General features: G+C 33.4%; 1 protein-coding gene across 1 annotated transcript; it reads left to right on the top strand.

Moving 5' to 3' along the window:
* The first annotated feature begins 9,657 nt into the window (after window positions 1-9,657).
* Window positions 9,658-13,538, top strand: LOC121122670 (pyruvate dehydrogenase phosphatase regulatory subunit, mitochondrial). Its single transcript, XM_040717703.2, has 4 exons — window positions 9,658-11,411; window positions 11,482-11,831; window positions 11,886-12,884; window positions 12,955-13,538. The coding sequence occupies exons 1-4, from the start codon at window positions 10,214-10,216 to the stop codon at window positions 13,084-13,086; spliced, it is 2,679 nt and encodes an 892-aa protein (XP_040573637.1). The 5' UTR covers window positions 9,658-10,213; the 3' UTR covers window positions 13,087-13,538.
* Window positions 13,539-17,578: the final 4,040 nt, after the last annotated feature.

The following is a 17,578-nucleotide window of genomic DNA, read 5'->3' as shown; positions in this document are numbered from 1 at the left end:
TTACCAAGGTTTTTTTTCGTACTTACAAAACCAAAAAAGTTATAGAGAATAATATCGTCAATAAAAGAACCCTCGATCAATGGTTCATTTTTGCAACTATTACAAAAAAAATTGTCATGAAATGTTCTGGAAATTGAAAATAAATAATGTAATCTAGGGTTTAAATTTTTAGTTCAAAATTCATCGTTTTTTGGCATTTCTTCTTAAAATTTGAAAAATTAATAATTATTCAGAAAATGACAGATATTTCATTTAAAGATCAATTTTTATGGATCAAATTTATATACAGCCGAATATTCAGACAAATTTATAATGCCTCTATTTTATCTACGAATCCAATTTTCCATTTGAAATCCAATAAACTAACTAAAACAAACTAAAAAGCAATTTTCACAGATTTCTTTGTACACACATAACTTTTTTAATTTTGAATAAATTTAGAAAAAGTCATTTTTCGTAAAGCTGTTTTTTGAGAGACCAGTCACTTTTTTATTTATAAAAACCCCCTATGTAGGTCCAAAAAAACATTTTTTGTTTTTTTGGGATAGAATAATCCCCGCTTATACGATGGCGTCCCTGAAATATAGGGATTACGTATATTAGTAATGTTACAACGTATGACGTACATTCTAACCCCTGTAAACTTACACACATAAATATTGAAGACTCTAACTCCAAGAAAGAACAATCATTGTGATTATTGTTTTTTTTAACTTGTGAGAAAGTTTTTAGAGTCTTGTGACCTTTGAATATATATTTATACATATATATAACCTATTCAAATGCATGGAAAAAATATATTACAAAAGAGATTTATAATGGAAAATGACTTGAAAATTTTATATGTATAATATTTTTATTCACGTTTTTCAACATCATAATTTAAAGAACGTATTCAAGGGATCTTGATACTCCATATTTATTGTCTATATAGGTATTCTTTATTCAACCTACTTATTTGGAGAGTGTTTGACGTCACAGAGACACTTGATACATTGATGGAGTTGTAAATTGTAAGCATTTTCGGTATGTTAAAGAAAGAATCTGATAATCAATAGGGTAACCCTGACAATTTGCAAAATATTTGTGATGAGACAAGGAGGTCCGCAGGGGGAGGCTGGAGGGGCTGTATCCCCCCCCCCCAAATTAAGGAATTCTTGATTCTTACTAGAAAATTAAGTATTTGAAATTTTTTGGGAAAAAATTTAATTTTCTCTGAAAAACTATAAATTTTTGAAATTTAATATTTTAATTTTTTTTTTTCAAAAAATTTATATATGAAATTTAATTTAAGACATTTTCTCGCGAAACATTTCAATTTTTTCTGAAATTTTTGTAAAAAATTCTATCAAATTTAATTATCTGAGAATAGCTATGTATTTTTGAATTTTTTTTCCTAAAATTTTTATATTTGAAATTTAATTTTAGAAATGTTTTTCAAAATCTGTCATATTTTATGAACAGCTTTGGATTTATGAAAAAAATTTCAAAAATGTAATTTTTTGAGAATAGCTATAGAGTTTTGAAATATTTTTCCAAAAAATTATCTGTGAAATTTTTTTTGACATTTTTCTCTGAAAAATTCAATAATTGAAATTCTTTCCAAAAAGATTAATTTTTCAATTTTTTATCAAAATATTGTGTTCTTTGGTTCGTTTTTTTCCAAAAAAATTCCAAAAACAAAGCCCCCCCCCCCCAAAAAAAAAAAAATATATATATATACTCCTACGAACGTCCCTCAGAGTGGTTTAGCTGCCATGACATTTTATCAAATTAGCTGTTTGATTATGGGATAAAGAAAAGTCCCAAGCAAGTCAAGCAATGAAATAGATAGATCAAGGAAAGTTTGCCTTTAGAAAATTAGGTCTTCCATTCGAATGGATGTCGTATTTATTTATTTTTCTTTTAATTCATATTTATTATTAATTAATTTTGTCTTTAGTTCAAACATATTATTTTATTTAATAATTCAAAGTCTCACGGACTTAACTCCCTAACACATTCACCAACAGCATGGGGAAAGATCTTACTTCTTCCATCAGGACGGAGCAAAGTCTATGCAATAGTGGTGCCGAACCCTTCTTTCCCAAATCTCAAAGACATGGACTTCTTTTTATAGTCCATTCTGGAGCCAAAAATTTGTGTAACTTCTTACTGCAGCGTCGAGAACAGCATTTTTAAGCAGCTCTGAAGCGACTGATAACTGTAGTTGCTGGAAATTGTGTCCATGTGGAATGAACTGTCACTGATTTTGAAGGAAATTTCACATTGATTGCAATGGTGTCAAAAGATGTTTTGAGAAATAAATATTTGTCTACTTTCTTGGCTGTTAAGGTTCTTCTAAGACTTATGGGTAACCCTGTAGATTTTGGCTATCATACACAAATACAAATGTAGGCATACACTTTTCATATAATATTACTAAGTAATATTATAATATGGTATCAAATGATATACTTAGTAGGATTTTAATATTATGAAATAAATATATGCAATTCATTTTAAAAATTACGGATTAATAATATGACCATGATAGTCTGGGAAGGCTTAAGAGATAAATAGCAGTTGGCGTGATTGACTAAAGAAGGACTTATAATTAAACCTAGTGATGAAAATCAGGTGTTGTTTTTGGCACACCCTTTTTTTTGGAATTGGTAATCTGAAGAATGGATTTTATTAACTTGAGCTGTTGTGATTCTTATTTAATTTCTGAGGAGGTAGCTTCCTTTTCTATTACATTTAATTATTTTATTCAAAGCCTGATTGAACCTTCGTGTGTCAAAGAGCAACTTTGAGGATTTGTTGCGGAGTTTATTATTGTAGGCCCTAGTTGGACTGAGAAAAGAATTATGGATTGACATCAGAGTTATTCTTGTCAATGTCCTTGTTTATATCCTTTTCTCCTTATTCATCACAGCTGATTATAGCTGATCTTATGAAACGCCAAGCTTCTCTCCTCTCAAAAATTCTGTAAATTCTCCGAGTGACCACCTTAATTTTCGGTTTTCAACCCTAAGTATATGTCTTTTATTGACTAAGAGTAGAATTGAGGATCGATATCTGAGACATTCCTGGTTATATCATTCCTACATACGGAGTGAGTATTACCTCTATTTTTTACCTCTAGGAGGGATGACTCTGATCACTAGTGATAAAAATCCTGTCTAGAATGGACATGTTAAAAAAGAAACCGAAAATCAACATGGTCACCCTAATAATTTGAAGAATGTTTTAGAGGAAAGAAAGAATAATGTTCATGACGTTTCATTAGATCAGCTACAATCAGCTGTGACAAGGGAGGAAGGAGAAAAGGATATAGACAATGACATTTGGGAGAATTACTCCGATGTTTATCCCCAATTCTACTCTGTGTCCAACATGGACTTACATTTAAAACTCTGCAACAAATCCTCAATGCTACGTCTTTTATGGGCACAAACAAATATGTTTTGAATATAATTGAATCTATTTAGGAAGGGATGTTCAATACTCAGGAATTAAATAATAATGACAACTGCTAAGGAAAAGAAAATTCCTTCTTCAGATTACCAATTAAAAACAAACAAAAAACAAACGGGTCTGCTAAAAAATTCAAAGTACCCTCAAGTAAATATTAAGGAGGGACATTTATGCTATTTTATAAGGAGCACTCCCTCCTCTCAAAGAATATATTTTACAGGGAAAAACATCAATGATAAACTATATCGACTATAACGACAAATAAATATTTGCATAGTTCGACTATTAATATCACAAAGTACTATCATGTAATCTAATATTAGAGAATAGGGCTAATTTAGTTTAACAAATAACAAAATAGAACAATTAAAAAATATTTCTATAAATATATACAGGTGTATAGGTATATAACATATGATGTCTTTAATTCAATTAATTGAGCTCAATCTACAAAATTGACGTGGCGATAGAAACATAAATAGCTGGACAAAACCCCCAATATTGGGATAAATGGACACTATTTTCATGAAAAGACGTAGAGTTGTCTTGATGGAAGGAAATTGACCAGAAAATCAACATGTTAACCCTAACAATTTGATGAATGTTTGGAAGGAGATAAGCTTAGTTGTGATGTTATGAAGTTTCGAATAGATTCCCTGCCATTGGTTATGAGGGGAAGGAAAGATTTACACAAATCCCATTCGTTGTCTATACTAAATTATAATCGGAGTCCAAGAACGACTTACCCTTAGAACCTTTCCAATAAAAGGGTCAGTGGGTCTCTCTGTCATTCATGAGTATAGTTGACATCTTCGTAAGGAAAAAAAGAGTGCAAGGAACAGGCGGGAGCGTTACATAAAATATCCCTGAATTAAAACCCTTGTCAATCACTGTTATATGATTTTCGAGGCAGGAATGAATAACAGCTGTAAAGAGGAGAATCTTCTACATTTTAAATTACATGTGTGCAGTCATATTCAAAAGCATATATATTTATTTTATTACGCATTTTCAAAACAATTTAAACCAAAGATAGGCAAGAATTCTTCTTTTAGAGAGAGATTTTAACACCCCCACGACGACCTATTAAATAATTAACAAAAAAGAAAAAAGAAAACACGCAACAACCGTTTTTCCTTTTCTAATTTGTAAAAACAGCTTTTTTCATTACAAACATGTCAACTCTATTTATGAGTAAACAAACTCTTGGTTAAACTTTATTCTTAGATAATCTCTCCTCAAAAATTTGAGGAAAATAATAACAGCTTTTGAAAAAAAAACATGTGGCAAAAGCTGTTCCTAGGAATTTCTTTGGGAGGGGTCTTTTACAATTTTTTGAATTTTATTCATGTCTGCAAAACTATTTAATTGCTCGTACAGTCATTAATAATTAATTAATTAATCTTGTATATTAATTTCGTAAAGCAAAGTTTATCTGTATGTCTGTATGAATGCCTGAAAAACAGCTATATATATATATACTGCATATTGATGTATATCAATAGCATAATTTGATCTAAGAAATAAGAATGTATATAGTTGTATAACTGAGATACTACAGACGTGAGTATACAGCATCGGAGATGTATACAAGCTGCACTGTATATAGTCTCCCTGATATATGTAATAACAATGTAGTCTTATTAATGCTTTTGTTAGTGAGCGGTCTAAAGATTAAAGTACTCTTCAGTCATCACATCATATTTTTCTCAAATTCTTATTTTTATTCTTTCATTCTTGAGGAGAGAACACTTCCTATGGATTGATATCAGTATTGAGTAGTTACGTGTGAGTGTGCTCCTGAAAAACGGATAGTAATACTGAGGATTTCTTGAGGAGTTAGCTTCTAAATGCCGGTCGATGATGACTCACTTAAGTAAAAATACCTCCTACATATCTTTCCATATACCTTCCTAAAAAAATGTCATACCCAGAGACTCCAGATTCTAGTCCCTTCATATATGAGCCTCTCTAACAAAAAGGGTCTCTCTGAATCGGAGTCGAATGATTTTACATTTACATGAAAAGTATGGATTGATCATTTTTGCGTTTCCTAATTAGTACATACTTTCTGATTCAAAATCAAAAGTAGCATTGCCCGACAACCGCTCCTGACAACATTACATTCATCTATTACTTTGTCCCTCTAACGTTTACTTGCTGTACTTCTCCATAATAATGATAAAAAAGGATGGAGAGGTTTTGAGGGGGGTAAAGGGGTCGGAGGGATTCTGGATCAGGGAGTGAAATGCTAGTGGGTAAAAGGACAGGGGTTGCTTGCTCCGGGGAGAAAGTACGGAGTGTCGGAGTCCAATGGGTAGGTGTTCTGTTCTCCTATCGTTTACTGGCTGTACTTCTCAATAATAATTATAAAAAAGGATAGAGTGTAGATGGATTGAAGAGTGAAATGCTGGTGGGGTAAAAGGACGGGAGGGGGGTAGAGTCTCCTGTTTTTTTATGAATGATATCTAATCTACATAACGAAATAATATATACCCTAAACGAGAAGAAAAGAACTGGCATAGAGTCTCCATGCAGTAGCAATTGGAAGGGAAAAGGATGATCATTGAAGTAGTCTAGGTAATAACCTAGTATAAGATCGTAGGTGGTTATTTAATGTAATATGTTGATAAACAGTTGTTCAAATTATAGGTATAATAAAGTGGACAATGTAATAACAAAGGATCAGGTTTTGTACTTTTAAAGCAACAAAAACAAGAAAAGTATCTTAAAATTTAAGCAAATAAAACAAAACAAAATATAGAATCAAAATCTAATTGAAATTTAATTGGAGCGAATACACAGGCATATGATACCTCAAGGATGAGTAGTGTGCGACTATATAAATAAATATATCGAGTGGTCCATTAGAATCTGAACACTTTGAAATTTAAACTTCAACAACATATCATTTATTAATTAATAATAGAATTTCAATAAAATTAATACTATGTGTGCCTGAGCTCTCTTAATCATTAATGTAGCCGTCCTTAGATGCAGTTATGGCTTCCAGGTGGGGGCAAAAGACCTAGTACCCGCTGCAGATGTAGTCCTCTGTCATGGAGGCCCAGTGCTAGCTGATGGGGGTATAGAAGGCATCTCTGTTTGGATGATGGACACTGTAGTCCTTCCCCTAAACATGCACCATTAAATACCAAGTCGAGGGCTTGGCAACAGGGTTGTATGGGCCCAAAAAAAGAGTCAAAAAGACTATAAGGAAATGGGTTTCATTTATAGTTGTTGTCAAAAATTGCCTCTCCAACCTCACAAGGCTCATTCCATGCACTTATGGATAGTTCTCTGGACAGTCTGTTGTGAAACCCCAAAATTTATTATATGGGGACCTGAGGGGATTGACCTGGGATGTTTTCTTTAACTCCTACGGGTGTAATTGGGCCTTCTTGACAGAGCCATTTTCCCTCTCTAACGTTTCGCGTTTGCTAACAGCGGAGACGGTGGTCCTGGAGACCCTCAACTGCTTGGAGTGCACGAATGGTAATTCGTCGATCACGTTCAACTGTATTTTTTTCGACTTGTGCGTAAACTAGATATTTTAGGTTTGTTTTACCTTGTAACTAATTGTTATTCCTTAATATATAGAAATGTGAATTAAATTCCATCACTCAATCTTAATTAATTATTGAATTAGTAAATGTTCAGATTTCAATGGACCACCCGGTATATATCTTTGCGCTACTCTCTGCAAATTGACATTGAACCATTTTTATCATGGCTCCTGTCTGCCGTTACATATTAAGTAGGTTTTGCATTCATGATATGAGATAAATGAAGAAGCTAGAAGACTATTTATACTAATATCCTTTTTGATTGAGTTCTGTGTCCAATCAACTTGAGGCTATGATTTTTCGATTCAACTCAAATAGGGTTTGTTTATGGGGGTGGGGGGAGCTGATATGTAAAAATTGGATATAGGAAAGCAGTGATTACTCGCTATTGTAAATTCTCCTTGAGTAAAGCTCACTGGGCGACCATTGTTGCTATAACTGTACTAAGCTTTACAGTTCTCCTCACTTATATCGCTCATTTCCTCATGTTCTCCTTTTTACGAATCTTTAGATGTCCCCCCCCCCGAATCTTTCCAGTAAATTTCCTCGTCACATTCAACCACATCTTCTTCTGACATATCCCGACACCTGACGAAGTGGAAATCACTGTTCTTGACTAATATTATGCTCATACTTGTCCATGAGTCTTTTCCAATATAAATAATCCATCATGTCTACAGTCAAATGATAATTGATAACGGATAATAAAGTGATTAGGACTTCTTCCATTCGAATTACTGTCGTGTTTGTTTATTTTTTTGTTTTTTATCTTATATTTATTATGTTTAACTATTTTGTTTCTGGTTTGAACAAATTAGTCATGACATAAGTGAGATTATTATTTAATCAAATAATTAGGAAAGGCCAAAGTTAATTTGTCCCATTGCGAGTTATCCATACAGCAAGGCAAATATACGAGTAGACTATATTTTTTAAAAAGAAAATCAAATTATTCTTCTAATAAAAAACGTCATCCGAAAAATAATATTGAAAATGATTTATCAAAAATATTTTGTACTCTTCTACAAAAAAGGTCAGTTAAAAAAATTATTTTCAAAAAATGAAAATATTTCTTTAGAAAACTCACGCTAAAGCCAGCTCTGTCTTCAAATACAAGGTGAGTCCATTTTCAAATTTGATTTAAGTAAGAGGGTTGTTTACACTCATATTAGTTTTTTAACAAAGCAACAGAGAGTTTATCCATCTTGCGGCAAAATTATACAACTCCCTAAATGATAGTATTATTTAATATAAAGTATAGTTGTGTGTTACTCGAATAGAGTTTATTTAATTGAAAATTAAGAAGCAGTACCCTTTTAAAGATTTATTTATGTTGCCCGCTCAAACTACAGACTGTCACAGCACTTTGCAGATAACATATTTTTTTAGTTTGACCATCCCCTATTAACCCGAGTTGAAATTATATTATTTTATTAAGTTTGCTTATTTTTATAACTAAATCTTGTTCATTTTTTTTTGCGTTTTGTGGTGATGTTGTCCCTAAATGGTTTCTAGCCAAACTTCCATTCTTAATGATACATTTCTATTCCCAATGAGACAAACTAGATATAATATATTAAAGAACAAAAAACCTTAGGAAGTTCTGGGCTCCTAAAAATACAGATGAATCACAGCAGTTTTGAATCTAAAATGAATCTTTCAGTAGGGAGGTTATACTTCACAAGAATGAGATCCAATCTATTTCCAAATTCTCTGAGCAGTGCCCTATGCTTCCTTAAATCAGTATTCCAAGATGATAAATAATCCCATTATTAATTGATTTTAATAAAAGTGACACGAATTTGGAATTGAAATTAGGGAACTAATATGTCCATTTTACCAAATTATGTATTTAATTTTTAGATAGGTTGAATAATATAAAGTGACTTTTTGAGTTATTACGGTTTACCTTAATTAAAAATGTTATTTATTTCTTTATTTTTCACTATTAATGATTATGTATAAAATGATATCATTAGTATCAATATTCAATATTTGAACATCTCTAAATATCATGTTTATATTTATGTATTTATTCTATAGTATCTATAGTAGGTTATCTCTTATTCTTATTGGAAGAGGGCCAAATCCTCACAACTTATAATAAATCCCATGATTGTATCACATATTATGGCGGATAGCTTACAAGTTCTTTAGTACGTTTTCCTTCACGCATTTAAAGACTATTTACGTCTAAAAAAATACACCTATACCTTTAAAAACATTGACTAGCAGTATAATTGCTGCATCCCTCAAAGGAGCCAAGAGTCAGTGCAGAGTTTTAGCGCATATAATACAATTTTGATAAATGTTGAATGGATAAGAAGGATCATCCATTAACTTCCGGGCATTTACCAAAACTTTTCATTTGTGTTTTTTACAAGTAAATCTTATATGACAAATCAAAGAAGTAATATTCTCTACGTGTATTTCAAAATAATAAGAGAGGATGCAAGGTTGCGTGTCAAGGTGTAGATTTTTGCGTCTTTTTTTCCCTTCTAAAATATGTAAAAAAATATACATATTAGTATTTAACCGCATTATTTATTTTGTAAGAAGATGATGATGAGGCAAGGTTATGTCGAATTAATTATTTGAAACAAATAGAAAGTTTGCAGTGCATAATTGTACAGGGTTTTTGAAGTGGAATTAACCTCTTATTACTAAATTTAATATTAAATCAGTCATGGGTGCCAAATGCATTGATTGCATATATATAAAATTAGGAAGATGTTTACATTTTGAAGGCTCACTTATTTAATTAGTGTATTTCCTTCTATAAAAAATTATTAATGATTTAGAACCTTTTCAACGAGGTCATAAATTGCATCATAATTGAAGGAGTCGCCATTTTTGGGGCTCAATTGATATTTAAATATATAAAATGGACACATTTCCAACCCATCTTGATGAAACTTTTGTTTATCAGGTATATTTTTATTATTATAGACATCCAGAAACATATTTCTCTATGACTTTAGCTATTAATATTTTGTAGTACTTATATAGAATGCTATATAAATTTGGTACCCCTGTTTGTTTATTATTTGTGTACTTCCCCGAAAAACAAAACAAAATTACAATTACAAAGTGACAGATGTGTGTACTTGTTTCTGGATGATTGCTGAATGAAGGTCTGAATTAAGTTGTCATTGAGGACTTAAGGTGCGTGTGTGTGTGCGTGTAGAATGCCATACCCATTATTGAGCCGTCCTTTGAGTCGGGGTCTACCCACTCTTCATCGCTCATTAACCTCAAACAGATTTGATTCCGAGGTGATATTGAATCCCGTGCCTCCGCCCAGGGCTCAGATCGTGATCGCTGGATCTGGCATGATCGGTAATTCTGTGGCCTATCATTTAGTGGAGAATGGGTGGAAGGACGTACTTATCATTGATAAGGGAAACATTGCAGATGGAAGTTCTAAAACTGGCTCAGGGATGTTGGGTCTTTTTCGGCCCAAGCATGAGCGTCGCATTGTGCAATATTGCATTGATCTCTATCGAAACCTCGAAAAGCAAGGATTCGATATTGGTCTTAAGGAGTGCGGATCCATAAATCTAGCAGCTACAAAGGATCGATTGCTATCCCTTCAAAGACGAGCTAATCGCTATAAACCCACAGGACTTCGCTGTGAAGTTCTTTCTCCCAAAGAATTAAAGGAGCTGCATCCCCTTATCTTTGTCGATGATCTTCAAGGAGGGGTTTGGGTCCCTGAGGATGCTGTTGTTAATCCAAAGAGAGTGTCAGAGGTATTGGCTCTTTTAGCACATCGTGGAGGAGCTAAGTTTGTGAGTGATTGTGGAGTAGAGAGAATAAATGCGAATCTCATAGATGAAAGTGGACCCTCCTCCTCCAATAATTTAAAGGTGTCCAGCGTTGTGACGGAAAAAGGGGTCATTGAGTGTGAGTATTTTGTCAATTGTGCAGGGATTTGGGCAAGGAACATTGGGAAGCTGAGCGATCCTGAAGTTAAAATCCCCATTTGTCCAGCAGAACACTTTTTCCTCAAATTTGAGCCATTGTCGGAGCTCAAAGATATTGATCTTCCCAATATCAGAGATTACGACAATAGTATTTACCTACGTACATGGGGAGATTCCTTTCTTATGGGTGCATTTGAAAAAACCTCAAGGCTGTGGACGGAATTTCAATCTACCGATATTGTTGAAGAGCATTGGAGACATTTCTCCCCTTATATTTCAGCTGCCATGAAAAGAATTCCACTTCTTCGATCCACTTCTTATGAGAAATTATTAAATACACCTGATGCCTTTACTCCTGATGGTCGATGGATTGTTGGAGAGGCTCCTGAGATTGGGAATTACTACGTTTGTGCTGGGATGAATGGGAATTCATTACAAGGAGCTGGCGGTATTGGGAAAGGTAATATTTGAATATTGAATTAACCTTAGTCTTATTATACTAATGATTATATTTCTATCCAATAAATTAGTACTGGCTGATTGGATGACCAAGGATCAGCCACCTCCAGATATTCTTCCCTTTGAGCTAGCTCGATTTACTTCTTTACACAATAATCCAAGATTCTTAGCGGAAAGAGCTGTTGAAGTGGTGGGGAAGCATTATCAGCTGGAGTATCCTCTTGTGAACGAATTCAATAAGGGTCGTCGCATTCGAACCTCTCCCATCTTTAGCGAATTAGAGTCTAGGGGTGCTATTTTTGGAGAGCGAATGGGATGGGAAAGAGCTTTATACTTTGTTCCTCATCATTCACCAGAAGATCCTCCTCCCACCTTTCCTAAAGGATCCTTTGGAAAACCAGAATTTTTTGAGTATATTGAGGTAATTTTTAAAATATTAAACTTTTGTTATGATTGTATTCCTTCTTTTGTCTAGGACGAGTATATGATTTGTCGGGAAGGAGTAGGACTCATTGATATGTCCTCATTTGCTAAATTCATCATAAACGGAAGTGGCGTGGTTTCCTATCTGCAAAAATTATGTTCTAATGATGTGGATATCCCTACAGGTGGTATAATTCCCACAGGTATGTTAAATCATTATGGAGGTTATGAGAACGACTGCATGCTCATACGTCAAGGAGAAAACTCCTTCTTTATGATTTCTCCAACGCAACAACAAACTCGTATACTTCATTGGATGGCCAACCATCTCCCCAATAACAACACAGTTGGTCTTCAAGATGTGACATCCATGTTTACAGTTATATCTGTTTGTGGCCCAAAGTCCAAGGATTTAGTTCAGAGACTCACAAATACAGATGTGAATATGACTCCCTTCACCTATAAAGTGTGTGATATGGGCTATGCCTCAGGTGTTATGGTCCTTGCAGTGACTCAAACCGGAGAACCAGGATACTCTTTATATATTCCCTCCGAATATTCAATTCATCTCTACGATACAATCATGCGAGTAGGGCAGGACTATGGTATTCGTAATGTTGGTCATCTAGCAACCCGCTTTTTACGGATAGAAAAATTTATACCTTTTTGGGGAGAGGAGCTTACGGCCGAAACAACTCCACTTGAGGTTAACCGTGTCTTCAAAGTCAAATTTGATAAGGATTATTTCATTGGGAAAAGTGCTTTACTCAAACAGAAGCAAACGGGTGTTACAAAAAAATTAGTTCAATTTAGATTAAGTGATTTTGATAAGGACGTAGATCGGTGGCCTTGGGGTGGAGAAGCCATTTATAGAAACGGGGAGTACGTAGGGTCTGTAACTAATTCTGCATACGGGTTTACTTTGAAGAAAATGGTGGCTCTTGGCTTTGTACAACACCCCGATACTATTCGTGGACAGTCCACTTCTATTTCTCATAATTGGCTTTCGGATCGAAAAGTGCAATGGACTATTAATATAGCGGGAAACATGGTAATTTTAAATCATTTAGTGATGGCTTCAGTATAATTAATGATTATATCATATTTTTTTCTTGTTTTAGGAACCAGCTACGATTCATCTGCATCCCCCGCAAATACCTGTTATTAATCAAGACATGCAGAGGGATTATAAGCCAAAGCAAAAACCAGGACATGCTCCTAATATTCAATTATTTGAAAAGGAGGAAAGTTAACCCTTTAGAACTATCCACTATTTTATTTTTACTAAGGAGATCGCCATCTTGCTCTCCACTTAATTCATTCAGCTACAGATAGATTCAAGAAAAATTTTAATAGCTTTAAACATGTCGTATTCTGATGAATCTCTTTGAATTTTATTTAAACATATAGATGGAATTTTCTTGGTTAACTATTAGACTCATTTTACATTTATATATACTCAATATGCTAGGACTATTTTCAATAACAATTTGGTTTTACTCAATCTAAGATATTTATTATTATTATTTAATTACAAAAATATAGATATAAATTTAGGTAAGGGGAAATAACCCGAACGAAATGAGAGTCAATTTGGCGCTTCCTTTTGATTTTGAATTAAAATATAATGACGTGTCTTTAACAAATTTGATTATTGAAATTAGATTTTATTGGAAAAGGAATTAATAAAATATTATTTAATTAATATTGTGTGTGTTTTTGTTTTTTTGTCGTATGAAAAAAATTGTATTTGTTGTCGGCTGTAGATTTGTCTACTTATCTTCTCCTTATCATTGCTCTGAAAATTGATTGGTCGAATTAGAAATTGTCGTTGCTAACAATTCCCAACTGGTATTAAATAATCAATCCATAGTTGGGAGAAATAAACTATCTCTACCAACAGATCTGGGGCTTTTTTTTATGTCTCTTTTTAGAAGAAAGGTTACAAGATTCACCCTTTTAATTGAAGTTAACAAGGTTAATTCTGTGAAGGGAAGAAAATATTACATATGTCACATGCATGTTAAGCTTCCAACACGCTTTTTAATAGTGACGGCAAAGAATATAACTGTTACCAAGAGTAGCTATATATCGCCTTCCTTGGCAATTAATGCTGTACCGCTGTTATACTCTATGACGTCATATTTTTATTTATTTCCAAGCAGTCGGTACTGTATATATAATGGAAAACTTTAACAATCCCGATTACATGATTGCATAACCTTGAATTTCTAATAAACTTACAATGGACCAGCTAAAAATTTCACACGATTTACATCACTACTAATGTTATCTCTGGTAAAATGAAAAACGACATCTTGGGAAGATGAATTTTTTTCACGTAGCCAACACGTCGTTATATTTAGTATATCATACAACCTTTCCTCCAAAAAAGAAAAAGGCCAAAATCATCTCATTAGTTAGGCAAATAGATCAAGCATACCAACAGATATTCATCTATCAAGTCTTCCCAGACTATCATTGTTATATTTTTTATCCACAATTCTTGAAATGAATTACATATATCATATTAAAATCCTAAATAATATTTTATTCGGAACTGTATTTTAATATTGCTGAGTAATATTTTATGAAAAGTGTAGTTTTACATTTATATTTCTATATGATGGCCAAAATTTCTTCATTGAATAAATAAAATGGCCAATATATGTTACGGGAAATGTGCAAAATGCCCGGACAATATATAAAACTTCCAATAGAGTGGTCATTTTACGTTCATTTACATTGTCAGGTAAAACTATTGTAGGTAATTTGATTGTTAAACAATTCATTGCAAGCAATTTGATCATTAAAAATTTGATTACAATTGAAATTTATATTGTTTTCGCACAATCAAACTATTGTATGATAAAAATCATCACAAAAGACCCCATTATAAAGTGGGATCAAAACCTATCGCTGCCGCTATCCAGAGTATCAAGTACTCCTTCTAATATATTATGATGTACCCCGATCCACGGGTTGTTCAAGTGAACCGTTTATCCAAAAGGTAGGTTATTACCCACTACAATAAGCAATAAGGACCCCTTCTAATATTCCATCATACACCTTAGCCCACGGGTTGTGCAAGTGAACTGCTGGTCCAAAACCTGGATAAAACCCCCCTCGTCACGGCCTTCCTGACCATCAAGAACCCTCGTTGTTCAACACAACTAAAGGGCTTAAACCATTTTTGGTATTATACAGAGCCCCCTAAGTATAATACCAAAAATGGTTCAGGGGCTTCAAACATTTTTGGTATTATACTTAGAGGGCTCTGTAAAGGTATGAAACTTTGGTGGCCGTTAATGACCCTTATGTGGCTCCTCCGTAACCGGAGGGTTCATATGTTTTTTTAATACTAAAATGTATGCCAAACAGGTGAGCAATTTGAATGAACTTATAAAATGTGGGTATATCAGGATGACTACAGCAACAAGTAATGATTTACATTAGAATCGTTCATCCTATTTCAGAAATACTGTTCAACTGTAGATTGTTCCATAATTCAAGCATATTCAATAAACAAAATTCAAATTCTTCAAACACATTTGAAAAATTATAGAAATATTAAGTACAAAATTAAAATTTAAACTATACAGGATAGATCATATCTTGTGGTACAAATTTAATCATTTTCAATTCGGAAGGACATTGGTGCAAAATCCCGACGTAGCACAAAAAAAAATCTTATCTCTGAAGAGAACAAGCTGAGACGGTTGGAAAGACCAAAGAAGATTCTAAATTTTCTCAAGGGCAACAAAAATAGGGGCAAAGTTTTGATCTTTTCTGCTGAAAATTTTTTCACAGTTGATGCCACTGTGAATAAGCACAAGAGCCGCTACATATCAATCGAACATACAGGTAATGTCTCAGCTTCTGTGGGATTCAAAACTTATGGGTCCTTTGACAAATAAGAATATTAATGAAGAGCAGTTGACTGTAGCAATCGATGATGTGAACGAAGCTCTTTGGGATTCCATCATTCAAAATCGACGCCCAGGAAAAATTTTAACTACGAAAAACATGGAAATGTGAAAAATCAGTTGTATCGAGGGTGTTTGACACAAATGCCTCTAACACAGGGTATGTTACTGCTGCTTGTATTTGTCTTCAATATTTCTTAAGAAGGAGGTTACTCTGGGCAGCATGTCGTCATCACATTGGTGAGGTGTGATGCTGACAGAGATATTCAAAGAACTGAAAGTAGAAACGTCAAAATCACCAGAAGTATCCGTCTTCAAAATATTTCAAAACATTTATAAAAGTATGAGCTACCTCGGCAAAGAAAAGCTGATACTCTTTGATCTATGTTCATTGATGAAATTAAGACTGTGGTACAAGAATGGAGAAATGAAGCACTTCAGTTTGTCAAAAGTATCTGCACAACATCAGCGTGATGATTACTAGGAATGCTCTGAAGTGTGCATGTTGTATTTAGATGCCCTCAGCAACAAGGTATTTTGCCTTAAGCATCTTGGTGCAGTGCACAAGGCCCGCTGGATGTTTAAAAGTACTGTTCTAAATCTACAACGCAATATCTTATCCTTGTCACCTGGAACCATTTATAGCAAATATAACAGAGGGAGAAGTTACGTGTCTGTTTAAATTTTGTATGTTTTATCTAGAATTCATAGTGGATTCACAGGCGATGCTACTCCTTGATATCACTAGAAATTGTACCACTTGCCTTCTTCAGTGATTTAACTCCATCAATGAACGACTCAATATGGCTAAGAGGCACATACTAATGAAATATGAACTCGGTGACAGCCTGGGCATCCATACATATCGCTTTGGAAAACCACGTTTTCCAATTGACATAAAATAGTCTACGACACTTACAGATTTAGTTTCATGCGACTCCTGCCTCATCTTTACACTGATGGACTTAGATACTAATTTTCTCACCAAAAAAGTCCCAGAGTGGACAAATTTGTCGTCTTATATGTCTTCCGAATCAAAGATTCATTCCAGTAACGTCATCAATGACTGTGCAGAAAGAGGTGTAAAACTAAGCCTGGACTTTACCGGTGTTGCTAAATTAGAAGAACATTTTCAGATTGTTTTAGAAATAATAGAAAATATAGGATTACGCAAGAGAAAGCTAATGTAATAGTGGGTAAACAGCTGTTAAGATTATCACTTTGTAGTTTATGAATTTATCTTTGATTTGTTTGTTTCAGACATTGTCTATTAAAAAAAAATCCCGAAATTCTGCAATTTTTTTATTAAACCTCGAAAACAAATAATACTATTTGATGTCTTGTGTAAGAAAGTATAAACGGGAAATATATTTCTTATGATTTAAATAACTTTTGTCTCATTTATTTAGTTTATGGATATAAATCTGGGTATATTCCCATTTTTTACCATTGATGTGGGCCCTGTCAAGGTTAATCAAAATTTATGAAATTACTACAAAATAATTTTTTTATGAGGTAAAAACTTTTGCTATACCGAAATAAGGAAATTAAAATATTTTTAAAATCATGTGGGGGTTTGATGCATAGTACTCATATGTTTTGAATCCCACAGAAGTGATGCAACTTCTTTCGCTTGGCTCTCTTGAGCCATCAAACCAATATTTCTAGATCAGTAATCATGTATTTCCTACTAACTCAAATTAAAACCGCATATTTTCAAGGAAGTGCAAGTTAACAATATTAATATTAAACACATAATTCTTGAAAAAGCAAAAAAATGAATGTTTAGCTATGCTTGCCATAGTAATATAAACATTAG

The sequence above is a fragment of the Lepeophtheirus salmonis genome, chromosome 8 (genome assembly GCF_016086655.4).
Source record: "Lepeophtheirus salmonis chromosome 8, UVic_Lsal_1.4, whole genome shotgun sequence".
Taxonomy (NCBI): Eukaryota; Metazoa; Arthropoda; class Copepoda; order Siphonostomatoida; family Caligidae; genus Lepeophtheirus; species Lepeophtheirus salmonis.
The sequence above is the reverse complement of the archived record's forward strand: the minus strand, read 5'-3'. Positions and strand labels throughout refer to the sequence as shown.